General features: G+C 72.0%; 3 protein-coding genes across 5 annotated transcripts in view; 1 reads left to right on the top strand and 2 right to left on the bottom strand.

Annotated features, from left to right (window-relative positions):
- Positions 1–805, bottom strand: part of XAB2 (XPA binding protein 2) — a 29,235-nt gene extending 28,430 nt beyond the window's left edge. For all 3 annotated transcript variants that reach the window (XM_068424590.1, XM_068424587.1, XM_068424588.1), the window contains exon 1: positions 555–805. In XM_068424590.1, coding sequence (XP_068280691.1) covers positions 555–785 — 231 coding nt within the window. In that variant the 5' untranslated portion in view covers positions 786–805. The remainder of the gene's footprint in view (positions 1–554) is intronic.
- A 249-nt stretch (positions 806–1,054) lies between these two features.
- PET100 (PET100 cytochrome c oxidase chaperone) lies at positions 1,055–4,325 on the top strand. The gene is given in 5 exon segments (XM_068424586.1): positions 1,055–1,096; positions 1,099–1,140; positions 1,748–1,834; positions 2,461–2,493; positions 3,277–4,325. Coding segments are annotated over 5 exon segments (264 nt in total). The 3' UTR covers positions 3,337–4,325.
- A 1,247-nt stretch (positions 4,326–5,572) lies between these two features.
- Positions 5,573–8,034, bottom strand: PCP2 (Purkinje cell protein 2). The gene is made up of 4 exons (XM_068424585.1): positions 7,990–8,034; positions 6,845–6,926; positions 6,038–6,162; positions 5,573–5,578 (listed from the first exon to the last, which is right to left on the bottom strand). The coding sequence occupies exons 1-4, from the start codon at positions 8,032–8,034 to the stop codon at positions 5,573–5,575; spliced, it is 258 nt and encodes an 85-aa protein (XP_068280686.1).
- Between the last annotated feature and the right edge of the window lie 4,845 nt (positions 8,035–12,879).

Raw genomic sequence — 12,879 nt, 5'->3', positions numbered from 1 at the left:
GACAGGGAAACAAGAACTGGAGGGGACACGGAGGGGACAGACAAGGGAACAAGAACTGGAGGGGACACGGAGGGGACGGGCGAGGGGACGGGCGAGGGGACGGGCGAGGGGACGGGCGAGGGGACGGGCGAGGGGACGGGCGGAGGGAGCAAAACTGGGGGGGACATGGAGGGGACGGACAGGGGACAGCGAGGGGGACAGAGAGTGAGAGGAAGGAGGAACAGGGAGTGATGTGGGACAGGGACATGGGGAGTGAGAACGAGGGGTGACAAGAAGCGGGGTAAGGGGCAGTGAGGACAGGGAGAGAGGGGGACACGGGGACACGCGGGGGGGGACGGGGACACGGGGGGGACAGGGACAAGGCCACCGCCATAGATGAGGGGACAAGAAAGGGAGACGTGGACAGAGATGGGGACACGGCGAGGGCCGCGGGGACACGGGGATGGGGACAGGAGGGGACAGGGCCGGGGAGGGACGGGGACATGAGGCAGGGGAGGGGACGCGGGTGGGACACGGGGGGGGACACGGGGACCCCGCCACCCCGCCGCACTCACGAAGCGTAGCTCGGGCCGCTCCGGATCCGGATCCGAATCCAGGCCCAGGCCCAGGCCCGGCCCCGGCCCCGGCTCCTCCTGCTGCGGCGGCTCCTGCGGCTCCGCCATCGCCGCCGCCATCATCATCTCCTCCTTCTCCTGCTCCGGCTCCGGCTCCGGCTCCTTCTCCGGCTCCGCCATCTCCACCTCCTCCGGCTCCGGCTCCGCCATAGCCGCCGCCTCCGCCGCCATCTTCCCCCTCTCAGGCTCCACTTCCGGCGGGGCCGCTGTGACGCCACTTCCGCTCGGCCATCTCCCGCCCGCGCATCTCCCCGAGCTCCCATTGGCGCCGCTCCCGCCCTTCAGGCCCTCGCCCCGCCCTCGCTCACCCGTCTAAGCCAACCAGCGGCCGCGCCGCTCCCCCGCTCTCATTGGTCGCCGCTCCCGCCCTTCAGGCCCTCGCCCCTCCCCCGCTGACCCACCTAAACCAACAGGCGGCGGCGATGCTGAGCGTTCAGCCAATGAGTGGCCGCCGTGTTGCGGGGTGGGAAGGCGGAAGTGCTGAGGCCCAGGAGGAGCCATGGGGGTGAAGCTGGAGATCCTGCGGGTGCGGGGGGGGGAGTTACCCCGGGGGGGGCAACAAGGCGGGGGGGGGATTAACTAGGAGGGGGAGGGGGGCAATAGTGGGGGGGGCAGCTCGGGGGAGGCAATAAGGGGGGAGATGGGGGTTGTTAACCCCAGGGGGGCAGGTAATGGGGGGGATAATAAGGGGGGGGGCAAATGGGGGGTGTTAACCCTGGGGGGGGGCAGGTGGGGGGGTAATAAGGGGGGGGCAAATGGGTGTTAACCCCGGGGGGGGGCAGTTAATGGGGGGGCAATAAGGGGGGGGGCAAATGGGGGGTGTTAACCCGGGGGGGGGCAGGTGGGGGGGAAGGGGCAGCAAGGGCCTGTCCTGCCCCGGGGGTGACAGCAGGGGACATCCTGCCCCGGGGGAGGGGCACAAATGGGGGGGGGGGTGGCAGGGGGTGACATTGGGACACAGGTGGGGACAGTGGGTGACACTGGTGACACCCCCCCCCCCCTCCAGCCCTCGGCCAGGTGACCCCGCTGTCACCCACCGCGGGGGGGGGGTGGGGTGGGGGTGGCCCAGGGGTGACCCGGGTGACCGGGGGTGGCCCGGGGGTGGCAGCAGGTGACGCTGTCGCTGTCCCCAGATGTTCCTGTATTTGTCCTTCCCCGTCGGTGTCTTCTGGGTCTCGAACCAGCCGGGGGCCTTCGAGCGGCGCGTGGGGCAGCGCCGGGTGGGGGAGGGGCGGGGGAGGGGCTCAAGGGGGGGAGGGGTGCGGGAGGGGCTCAAGGGGGGGAGGGGCCGAGCCACCGGGGTCCCCTCAGGGTGGGGAAGGGGCACCCTCGACACCCGGGTCCCCTGAAGGAGGGGGAGGGGCGGGGGGTGCAGGGTGGGGGAGGGGTGAGGGGGGGGCACAAGGGGGGGAGGGGTGCAGGGTGGGGGAGGGGCCCAGCCGCTGGGGTCCCCACGGGGGGGGGGGGAGGGGCACCCTCAACACCCGGGTCCCTTGAAGGGGGGGGGGGAAGGGGGTGCAAGGGGGGGAGGGGTGCAGGGTGGGGGAGGGGTACAGGGTGGGGGAGGGGCCCAGCCACCGGGGTCCCCTCAAGGTGGGGGAGGGGCACCCTCGACACCCGGGTCCCCTGAAGGAGGAGGGGAGGGGGTGGGGGAGGGGTGCAACCGCCAGGGTCCCCACGGGGTGGGGGGGAGGGGCCCATTGGCACCTGGGTTCCCTGAAGGGGGGGGGAGGGGAGAGGTGGGGGAGGGGCGCTGGGGCCAGCAGGGTCCCCTCAGGGTGGGGGAGGGGCGGGGGGGACCCCAGGGTGCCCCTCCCCCGCTGATCCCCCCTCTGCTCTTCCCCAGAGGGAGATTTTTCCTCCGGACGATCCCGAGCGGGTGAGAGACCCCCCGTGTCCCCCCCGGTGTCCCCAACGTGTCCCCAATGTCCCCCCCATGGTGTCCCCAACGTGTCCCCAGTGTCCCCCCCATGGTGTCCCCAACGTGTCCCCAGTGTCCCCAACATCCTCAGTGCCACCCCCAGTGTCCCCAGCACCTGCAATGTCCCCCCCACTGTTCCCCCCCGGTGTCCCCAACATGTCCAGTGTCCCCCCCCCGGTGTCCCCAACATCCCCCTGGTGTCCCCAATGTCCCTGACATCCACCCCAGTGTCCCCAATGTCCCCAGTGTCAGGTCTGGTGTCTCCAACGTCACCCCCAGTGTCCCCAGTATCCCTCCTGGTGTCCCCAATATCTCCAATGTGTCCCCCCAGCGTCCCAAATGTCACCCCCGGTGTCCCCAACGTCCTCCTGGTGTCCCCAATGTCCCAAATGTTCCCTCTGGTGTCCCCAACATGTCCCCAATGTCCTCCCAGTGTCCCCAACGTCACCCACGTTGTCCCCAACACCCTCCTCAACGTCCTCACAGTGTCCCCAATGTCCCCTCCCCCGGTGTCCCCAACATCTCCCCCTGTCCCCAACGTCCCCCCCCATCCCTGATGTCCCCAAGGTGCCACCGCAGCACCGCACCAGGTGGGGGGTGACACAGGGGACACCCCCACACCCAGGGGACACTCGTCACCCTCCTGTGTGTGTCCCCTCCCCCCGCAGGGCGCGGTCCCTCCCCGGGGCCACCCGCGTGTCCCCGCTGTCCCCTGACCCCCCCCCGTGTCCCCCCCCCCAGCGACGGGCGATGGCGGAGCTGAAGCGGCGGCTGCGGGAGAGGAAGGGGACACGGGAGTGAGGGGACACGGGGACACCCGGCCACCCCCTGCCACCCCCGCCGTGACACGGACCGGCGGGAGCGTCGTGACACCATCGGGGTGGCCGTGGGGGTGACAGAGGGGACACGTGGCCGCTCGACGTGGTGGCATCGGTGACAGAGGAGGCACGTGGCTGCTCGACGCGGTGACATCGGTGACACGGGGGACATGTGGCCCCTCAATGTGGCTTCGTCGTGACGCCGTGGCCACGTCGGTGACACAGGGGACACGTGGGTGCTTGACGTGGCTTCGTCATGGTGACATCGGTGACACAGGGGACACGTGGCCCCTCAGTGTGGCTTCGTCATGACACCGTGGCCACGTCGGTGACACAGGGGACACGTGTCCCTTCAATGTGGCTTCATCGTGACACCGTGGCCACATCGGTGACACAGGGGACATGTGGCTCCTCAATGTGGCTTCGTCGGGACACCGTGACCACGTCAGTGACACGGGGGACACGTGGCAGTGTCCTGTCACCAGGGCCACAGCGGTGACAGCGTGACTGCAGCCACGTCGGTGACACAGGGGACACGTGGCCACTCGATGTGACTTTATCGTGACACCATCGCTGTGACTGTGTTGGGGACAAGAGGGGACGTGTGGCCACGTGTTGTCACCATGGACTCGCCCTGGTGCCATCGCCGTGACCCCGTTGGTGACAGAGGGGACACGTGGCTTCGCCCTGATGCCACCACCGCGTCCATGTGGGTGACAGAAGGGACATATGGCCGCGTCCTGTCACCCCGGCAGTGACAGAAGGGACACGTGGCCGCGTCCTGATGCCACCACTGCGGGTGACAGCGGGGACACGTGGCCGTCCCCGTGCCCCTGCCCTGGCGGCGTCACCCGGGGACGTGCGCGGGCACCTGCCACCCTCCCGGTGCCATCGCGGTGACCTCGGCGCTGGAGGGGACAAGTGACACCCCCGGGTGTCCCCCACCCCCAATAAAGGGTGATGGCACCGGCACCGCCTGCGTGGGGGGTCACGGTGACAGGGGCGTCCCCAGGGTGTCTCCTAGTGCCACCTGGGGGTCCTGTGTCCCCTAGTGTCACCCATCTGCTGTAGGTGTGCCCTGCCCCCCCAGTGCCACCCCCCAGGTGTCCCATGTCCCCTAGTGTCACCCATTTGCTGTGGGTGTCCCCCAGTGCCACCCCTATGGGTGTCCTGTGTCACCTGCCTGCCGTGGGTGGCCCCTGTGCCCCAGTGCCACCCCCACGGGTGTCTCATGTCCCCCAGTGTCACCCATTTGCTGTGGGTGTCCCCTAGTGCCACCCCTATGGGTGTCGTGTCCCTTGTGTCACCCATCTGAAGTGGGTGTCCCCAGTCCCCCAGTGCCACCCCCCCAGGGTGTCCCATGTCACCCAGTGTCACCCATCTGCTGTGGGTATCACCCAGTGCCACCCCCTGGGTGTCCCCTGTCACCTGTCTGCTGTGGGTGTCCCCCAGTGCCACCCCCCCAGGGTGTCCCCAGTCCCCCAGTGCCACCCCCTTGGGTGTCCCATGTCCCCCAGTGTCACCCATCTGCTGTGGGTGTCCCCCAGTGCCACCTCCTGGGTGACACTTGTCACCTGTGTTCTGTGGGTGGCCCCTGTGCCCCAGTGCCACCCCTTTGGGTGCTCCTTGTCCCCTAGTGTCACCCATTTGCTGTGGGTGTCTCCTAGTGCCACCTCTATGGGTGTCCCCAGTCCCCCACTGCCACCCCCCTTGGGTGCTCCCTGTCCCCCAGTGCCACCCCCCCAGGGGGTCCCCAGTCCCCAGGTGTCACCCGTCTGCCGTGGGTGTCCCCAGTCCCCCAGTGCCACCCCCCCAGAGTGTCCCCAGTCCCCAGGTGTCACCCGTCTGCCGTGGGTGTCCCCCATCCCCCAGTGCCACCCCCTTGGGTGCTCCCTGTCCCCCAGTGCCACCCCCCCAGGGTGTCCTCTGTCCCCAGGTGTCCCCCATCAGCTGTGGGTGTCCCCAGTCCCCCAGTGCCACCCCCCCGGGGTGTCCCCTGGTGCCACCCACCAACGATGGCTGCCTTGTGTGTCACGTGTGTGGTGTGTCCCCCCGCCCCGATGCCACCCGTGTCCCCAGTGTCCCCCCCGGTGTCACAGGCCCCGCAGTGCCGAGCTGGGGGGGGTTTATTGAGGGGTGACAGGTTGGGGGCGGGGACAGGGAGGGGACACCGAGGGGACATCGGGGGGGGGACGGTGGCATCGCCAGGCTCCGGGGGCTCAGTCCTGCGGGGAGACGGGGGGGGGGTGAGGTGGCACCTGGGGGGGGGCCCTGGGTGTCCCCATGGGGGGTGACCCCCCCCTCCAGGTGCCCCCCGGGACCCCCCCCACCCTCGGTGCCCCCCATGGGTGCCCCCCCTCCACCCTGGATGCCCCCCCCCACCTTGGGTGCCCCCACCCCAGGTGCCCCCCCCCCCCACCTTGCCCCCCTCCTTGGGTGCCCCCCCCCCCACCTCGCACCCCCCATGGGTGCCCCCACATGCCCCCCCCCGCTTGCCCCCCTCATTGGGTGCCCCCTCCACCCTGGGTGCCCCCCCCTCCTTGGGTGCCCCCCCCACCTTGCCACCCCCCAGGTGCCCCCCCCACCTCGCACCCCCCATGGGTGCCCCCCCGGGCCCTCCCCCCCTTACCCCCCCTTTAGGTGCCCCCCCACCCTGGGTGCCCCCCCCATGGGTGCCCCCCCACCTTGCCCCCCCCGCCCCCCGGCCGGGGCGCGGCCACGCGCTGCTCGTCCATGCGCCGCCCCTGGCTCCGTGCCAGCCGCTCCAGCAGCGACGCCAGCTCGGGGGGGGGCGGGGGGCTGCCACCCCCTCCTGCACCGCGACATGGCACCCATGGACCCCCCCCGGCACCCACGGACCGGGCAACCCCCCCCCGGCACCCACGGACCGGGCAACCCCCCCCCCCAGCACCCACGGACCCCCCATGGCACCCACGGACCGGGCAACCCCCCCCCGGCACCCACGGACACCCCCATGACACCCATGGACCCCCCATGGCACCCACGGACCGGGCAACCCCCCCCCGGCACCCACGGACCCCCTATGGCACCCACGGACCCCCCCCCCGGCACCCACGGACCCCCCCCGACTCCCCCCCACCCCTAGGTGCCCCCCCAGCCCCATGGGTGCCCCCCCAGGCCCTTTGTGCCCCCCCCCCCAGCCCCATGGGTGCCCCTCCACCCCTTTGTGCCCCCCCCAGCCCCATGGGTGCCCACCCACCCCTTTGTGCCCCCCGTACCCCCCCCATGGGTGCCTCCCCCAGCCCCATGGGTGCCCCCCACCCCTTTGTGCCCCCCCCAGCCCCATGGGTGCCCCTCCACCCCTTTTGCCCCCCCCATGGGCGCCCCCCCCCATGGGTGCCCCCCCCAGCCCCATGGGTGCCCCCCCACCCCTTCGTGCCCCCCGTACCCCGCCATAGGTGCCTCCCCAGCCCCATGGGTGCCCCCCCAGCCCCATGGGTGCCCCCCCCACCCATGGGTGCCCCCCTCACCCGCCGCCCCCCCCAGGCTGCAGCGCTGCTCCTCCATCCGCGCTCCCTGCACCGAGCTCAGCAGCGAGAAGAACCGCTCCTGCTCGGGGGGGGGGGACGGCTCCGGGGACCCCCCCCCCCTGCTCCGGGGACCCCCCCTGCTCCGGGGACCCCCCCTGCAACGGGGACACCCCCCGGTAACGGGGACACCCCCCCGAAACGGGGACACCCTCCGGTAACGGGGACCCCCCCACACTCCGGGGACCCCCACCAGTAATGGGGACACCCTCCGGTAACGGGGACCCCCCCGGTAACGGGGACCCCCCCTGCAACGGGGACACCCCCCCCAGTAATGGGGACACCCTCCGGTAACGGGGACCCCCCCTTGAAATGGAGACCCCCCCCCCCGGTAACGGGGAACCCCCTGAAACAGGGACCGCCCCCCCCGAAACAGGGACCCCCCCCGGTAACGGGGACCCCCCCCCGAAATGGGGACCCCCCCCTACTCCAGGGACCCCCCCAGTAATGGGGACACCCTCCGGTAACGGGGAACCCCCTGAAACAGGGACCCCCCCCCGAAACAGGGACCCCCCCCGGTAACGGGGACCCCCCCCTACTCCGGGGACCCCCCCCCAGTAACGGGGACCCCCCCCCTGCAACGGGGACCCCCCCCCTTTGGTACCCATGGGCACCCTGGGGACCCCCCCCCCAAAAAATGGGGACCCCCCTATAGAGGGGCCCCCCCCCGCACCCATATCCCCCCCATAAGCGCCCCCAAACACCCTCCCATGGGTGCTCCCCCCCCCTTGCTGCCACCCCCCCACCCATGGGTGCCCCCCACCCCTTTGTGCCCTCCATGGGTGGTCCCCTCCCACCCCAGGGGTGCCCCCCCCAGCCCCAGGGGTGCCCCCCACCCCTAGGTGACCCCCTCAGCCCCATAGGTGCCCCCCAGCCCTTTGTGCCCCCCCGTACCCCCACCCATGGGTGCCCCCCCCCCCGTACCCCCTCCATGGGTGCTCCCCCCCAGCCCCATGGGTGCCCCCCAGCCCTTTGTGCCCCCCCGTACCCCCACCCCTGGCTGCACCCCCACCCCCCAGGGGTGCCCCCCACCCCAAGTGACCCCCCCCAGCCCTATGGGTGCCCCCCCCACCCACGGGTGCCCTCACCCCCGCGGGCGCGTGGCCGGGCGCTGTCCCCCCCGGGGCGGCCATGGTGGGTGCAGCACCCACACCCCGCGCTGCGCCTTATACCCCTGCCCCCCCCCCACCCCCCGCGCGAGCAGCTGGGGGGGGTGTCACGGGGGGGGGGGGTGACACGGGGGGGGGACACAAGGGGATGATGGGAGCGGGGGGGGGGGGGGCTGGGGGCACCCATGGGTGCTGGGGGGGGGCGTGGGGGCTCAGGGTGTCTGTGGGGTGCTGTGGGGTGTCCACGGGTGCTTTGGGGTGCCCGTGGGTGCTATGGGGTGACCATGGGTGCTGGGGGTGCTGTGGTGTGACCATGGGTGCTGTGGGGTGCCCATGGGTGCTGTGGGGTGCTATTGGGTGCCTGTGGGTGCTGTGGGGTGCCCATGGGTGCTGTGGGGTGCCCATGGGTGCTCTGGGGTGCCCATGGGTGCCTGTGGGTGCTGGGGGGTGCCCATGGGTGCTGTGGAGTGCCGTGGGATGCCCATGGGTGCTGTGGGGTGCCCGTGGGTGCCGTGGGGTGCCCATGGGTGCTGTGGTGTGACCATGGGTGCTGTGGGGTGCCGTGGGATGCCCATGGGTGCTCTGGGGTGCCCGTGGGTGCCTGTGGGTGCTGGGGGATGACCATGGGTGCTGTGGAGTGCCGTGGGATGCCCATGGGTGCTGTGGGGTGCCCGTGGGTGCCATGGGGTGCCCATGGGTGCTGTGGTGTGACCATGGGTGCTGTGGGGTACCCTTGGGTGCTGTGGGGTGCCGTGGGTGCTGTGGGGTACCCTTGGGTGCTGTGAGGTGCCGTGGGGTGGCCATGGATGCCTGTGGGGTGCTATTGGGTGCCTGTGGGTGCTGGGGGGGTCTGTGGGTGCTCTGGGGTGCCCATGGTGCTACGGGGTACCCGTGGGTGCTGTGGGTGTTCCGGGTGCCGCAGGCTCCCAGCGGGGGGGGTTGGTGCGGGGGCGGGTAATGGGCGATGGGGGGGGGTGGCTGGGGGCCCCCCCCCGCCCCCCCCCCCCCCGCCGTGTCCCCAATCCCCCCCTGGCAGCCGCCCGCAATTAACCAAATGGCTCCTAATTGCACCCATAATCCCCCCCCTTCCCCCCCCCCCCGCCCAATGAGGGGGGGCCCGGACACCTGGGTGCTCCCCCCCCCACCCCCCTCATGACCCTGAGTACCCCCTCAGGGCCCCTCCCAGTGCTCCCAGTTACTCCCAGTGCCTCGGGACCCCTGGGATCCCCCCCCTTGACCCTGAGTACCCCCTCAGGGCCCCTCCCAGTGCTCCCAGTTACTCCCAGTGCCCCGGGACCCCCCCCCCCGTGACCCTGAGTACCCCCTCAGTGCCTCTCCCAGTGCTCCCAGTTACTCCCAGTGCCTCGGGACCCCTGGGACCCCCCCCCCCCATGACCCTGAGTACCCCCTCAGGGCCCCTCCCAGTGCTCCCAGTTACTCCCAGTGCCCCGGGACCCCGGGTTTTCCCCCCCCGGCCCCGTCCCTCCACCCCCCCCCGTGACCCTCAGCGCCCCTCCCAGTGCTCCCAGTTACTCCCAGTGCCCCGGGACCCCCCCCCCGTGACCCTGAGTACCCCCTCAGTGCCTCTCCCAGTGCTCCCAGTTACTCCCAGTGCCTCGGGACCCCTGGGACCCCCCCCCGTGACCCTGAGTACCCCCTCAGGGCCCCTCCCAGTGCTCCCAGTTACTCCCAGTGCCCCGGGACCCCGGGTTTTCCCCCCCCGGCCCCGTCCCTCCACCCCCCACCGTGACCCTCAGCGCCCCTCCCAGTGCTCCCAGTTACTCCCAGTGCCCCGGGACCCCGGTTTCCCCCCCCCCCGCCCCGTCGGGGCCCGATCCCGGGAAGGCGCGAGACGGGCTCGATCCAAAATTCTCCGGTTTTTTAATGGTTCCGGTTGCTCCGGTAGTTCCGGTGGTTCCGGTTGTACCGGTCGCTCGGGGGTTTCGGGGCCGGTTTTTGGCTTTTTTTTTTTTTTGTCTTTTTTTCGCTTTTTTTCGCTTTATTTCGGGGTCGGTAACTCGGTTCATGCAAAGGCGGCAGCTCCGGGCCCGCCGCATCCGTGCCTCGGGCGGGGGGGGGTGGGCCGGTGGCACCGGTACCCGGTACCCGGTGCCCGGTAACCCGGTAGCCAGTGGCCGGTGTCTGGTAGCCGGTACCCGGTGCTCGGTACACGGTGTCCGGTACCCGGTAGCCAGTGGCCGGTACCCGGTGCTCGGTGCCGGTGCCCGGTACCCGGTAGCCAGTGGCCGGTAGCCGGTGCTCGGTGCCCGGTAGCCGATACCCGGTACCCGGTAGCCGGTGCACAGTAGCCAATGGCCAGTAGCCGGTGGCCAGTACCCGGTAGCCAGTGGCCCGTGTCCAGTACCCGGTGCACGGTACCCGGTAGCCAGTGGCCGGTACCCGGTATCCGGTGGCCGGTAGCCGGTATCCAGTGCTCAGTGGCCGATGCCCGGTAGCCGGTACCCAGTAGCCGGTGCTCGGTACACGGTGCTCGGTGCCCGGTAGCCAGTGGCCGGTGGCCAGTACCCGGTACCTGGTAGCCAGTGGCCGGTAGCCGGTACCTGGTGCTCGGTACACGGTGCTTAGTACACGGTGCCCGGTACCCGGTAGCCAGTGGCCGGTACCCGGTGGCCGGTAGCCGGTGCCCGGTACCCAGTAGCCGGTGCTCGGTGCCGGTGCCCCGTAGCCGGTAGCCAGTGGCCGGTAGCCGGTATCCGGTGCTCCGTGCCGGTGCCCCGTAGCCGGTAGCCAGTGGCCGGTGCCCGGTAGCCGGTACCCGGTGCTCGCTGCCCGGTGCCCCCCTCGGAGCCCCCCGGGCTCCGCTGCCCGCGGCCCCGATCCCGCCCCGGCGGCTCCTCCGGGCCCGGGGCCCCGCGGTGGGGGTGGGGGGGGGGTCCCCGGGGTCGCCCCCCGCGGCGGCGGCGGCGGCGGCTCCTCCAGATGATAAAACTCATCCATAGCCCCGGGAGCGGGCGGGGGAGGGCGGCGGCCACCACCCCCCCCCCCTTCCTCGCCGCGATATGTCGCGATAGGTCGTCGGAGGCGCCGCTAGCAGCAGTCATCGTCCGTTTCGCTGTAGGGATCGCGGAGACCGGGTCGCCCCTTCCCGGTGCCACCGTGTCCCGGGTAGTAGCCATTGGGCAACCGGCGACCTGGCCGTGGGGGCGACGGCCCTGGGACCCCCCCGCCGCCGCCGCCGCCCCGGGGGGTGCGGGGGGCGCGTCCGTCGAGCGGCGGCTCCGTGTCGCGGGTCCAGCGGGCGGCGGTGGGGCGGGGGGCGGCGGCGGTGGGGGGCGGCGGGCGGCGGGGGCCGCGGGCGGGGGGCGGCGGGGCGGCGGGCGAGGGGCGGCGGGCGGCGGGCGAGTAGGAGACGTGCGGGCGCGGCGTGGCGGGGGTCGGCGGGAGCTGGCGGCGGGCGCGGCGGGGCGTGCTGGTCCCCGAGGTGGAGAGCACCGGGCTGCCGCTCACCGAACTACTGCCCTACAGCAACACCGAGACACCGGGGATGACACGGCGGGGGGGGCGGGGGGGGACACGGTAACGGGGGGGGGTGGACGGGGGGACACGGGGGACACGGGGGACACGGGGAAGGACACGGGGGGGCGGGGGGGGACACGGTAACGGAGGGGTGGACAGGGGGGACACGGGGGACACGGGGGACAGGGGGACACGGCAACGGGGGGGACACGGCAACGGGGGGGGATGGACGTGGGGGACACGGGGGACACGGCAACGGGGGGGACACGGTAACGGGGGGGGGATGAACGTGGGGGACACGGGGGAAGGACACCGGGGGGGGACATGGCAATGAGGGGGGCACGGGGACACGGTAACGGGGGGGACACGGTAACGGGGGGGGATGGACATGGGGGACACGGGGGACATGGAGAAGGACACCGGAGGGGGGACACGGGGGACACGGGGACATGGGGGAAGGACACCGGGGGGGGACACGGCAACGGGGGGGGATGGACATGGGGGACGTGGAGGAAGGACACCGGGGGGGACACGGCGGACACGGCAATGAGGGGGATGGACGTGGGGGACATGGAGGGGGGACACGGGGGACACGGCAACGGGGGTGACACGGGGACATGGAAACGGGGGGGGATGGACGTGGGGGACACGGGAACATGGAGGGGGACACGGGGGACACGGCAACGGGGGGGACACGGTAACGGGGGGGGGATGGACGGGGGGGACATGGGGAACACGAGGGGGGGGACACCGGGGGGGGACAAGGGGGAAGGACACCGGGGGGGGACACGGGGACACGGCAACGGGGGGTGACACGGGGACACGGTAACGGGGGGGGATGGACGTGGGGGACACGGGGGGACACGGACACGGAGGGAAGGACACGGGTGGACATGGGGGACATGGAAACGGGGGGGCATGGACATGGGGACATGGGGACATGAGGGACACGGACACAGGGGACACGGGGTGGACACGAGGGACATGGACACGGACACGGAGCGTCACGGGCACGGGGACATGTGGGGTGGGCAGGGGGACGTGGGGAGGACACGAGGGACACGGGGGACACGGGAAAGGCCACGGGGGGACACAGGGACAACAGGAGGGGACACGAGGGGACAGGGAGAGACACGAGGTGGGGACACGAGGACACCAGGAGGGACACGGGGACATGGGGGGGGGTCACGGACGGGAGGGGATTGGGACCAGGGACAGGGACACAGGGGACACGGCGGGGGGGGGGGCGGTGGACACGTGGGGGGGGGGTCACGGACATGGTGTGGGGAGGGGCAGGGGACATGGGGGGGGGACAGATGTGGGGCAGGGGACATGGGGGGTGACACAGGCACGGGGTTGGGGGGACATGGGGACATGGCCATGAGCAGAGAC

The sequence above is a fragment of the Nyctibius grandis genome, unplaced genomic scaffold, assembly GCF_013368605.1.
Source record: "Nyctibius grandis isolate bNycGra1 unplaced genomic scaffold, bNycGra1.pri scaffold_128_arrow_ctg1, whole genome shotgun sequence".
NCBI classification, from domain to species: Eukaryota; Metazoa; Chordata; class Aves; order Nyctibiiformes; family Nyctibiidae; genus Nyctibius; species Nyctibius grandis.
The sequence above is the reverse complement of the archived record's forward strand: the minus strand, read 5'-3'. Positions and strand labels throughout refer to the sequence as shown.

What these genes read in the sequence shown, in the direction of transcription:
- PCP2 (XM_068424585.1), bottom strand. Translation starts at nt 8,034, where the DNA reads ATGGCCGCCCCGGGGGGGACAGCGCCCGGCCACGCGCCCGCGGGG. An exon ending in CCGGCCACGCGCCCGCGGGG is followed by an intron (nt 6,927 to 7,989) that starts GTGAGGGCACCC and finishes CCCCCCCCCGAG; the next exon opens with CAGGAGCGGTTCTTCTCGCT. An exon ending in CAGCCTGGGGGGGGCGGCGG is followed by an intron (nt 6,163 to 6,844) that starts GTGAGGGGGGCA and finishes GCGGTGCAGGAG; the next exon opens with GGGGTGGCAGCCCCCCGCCC.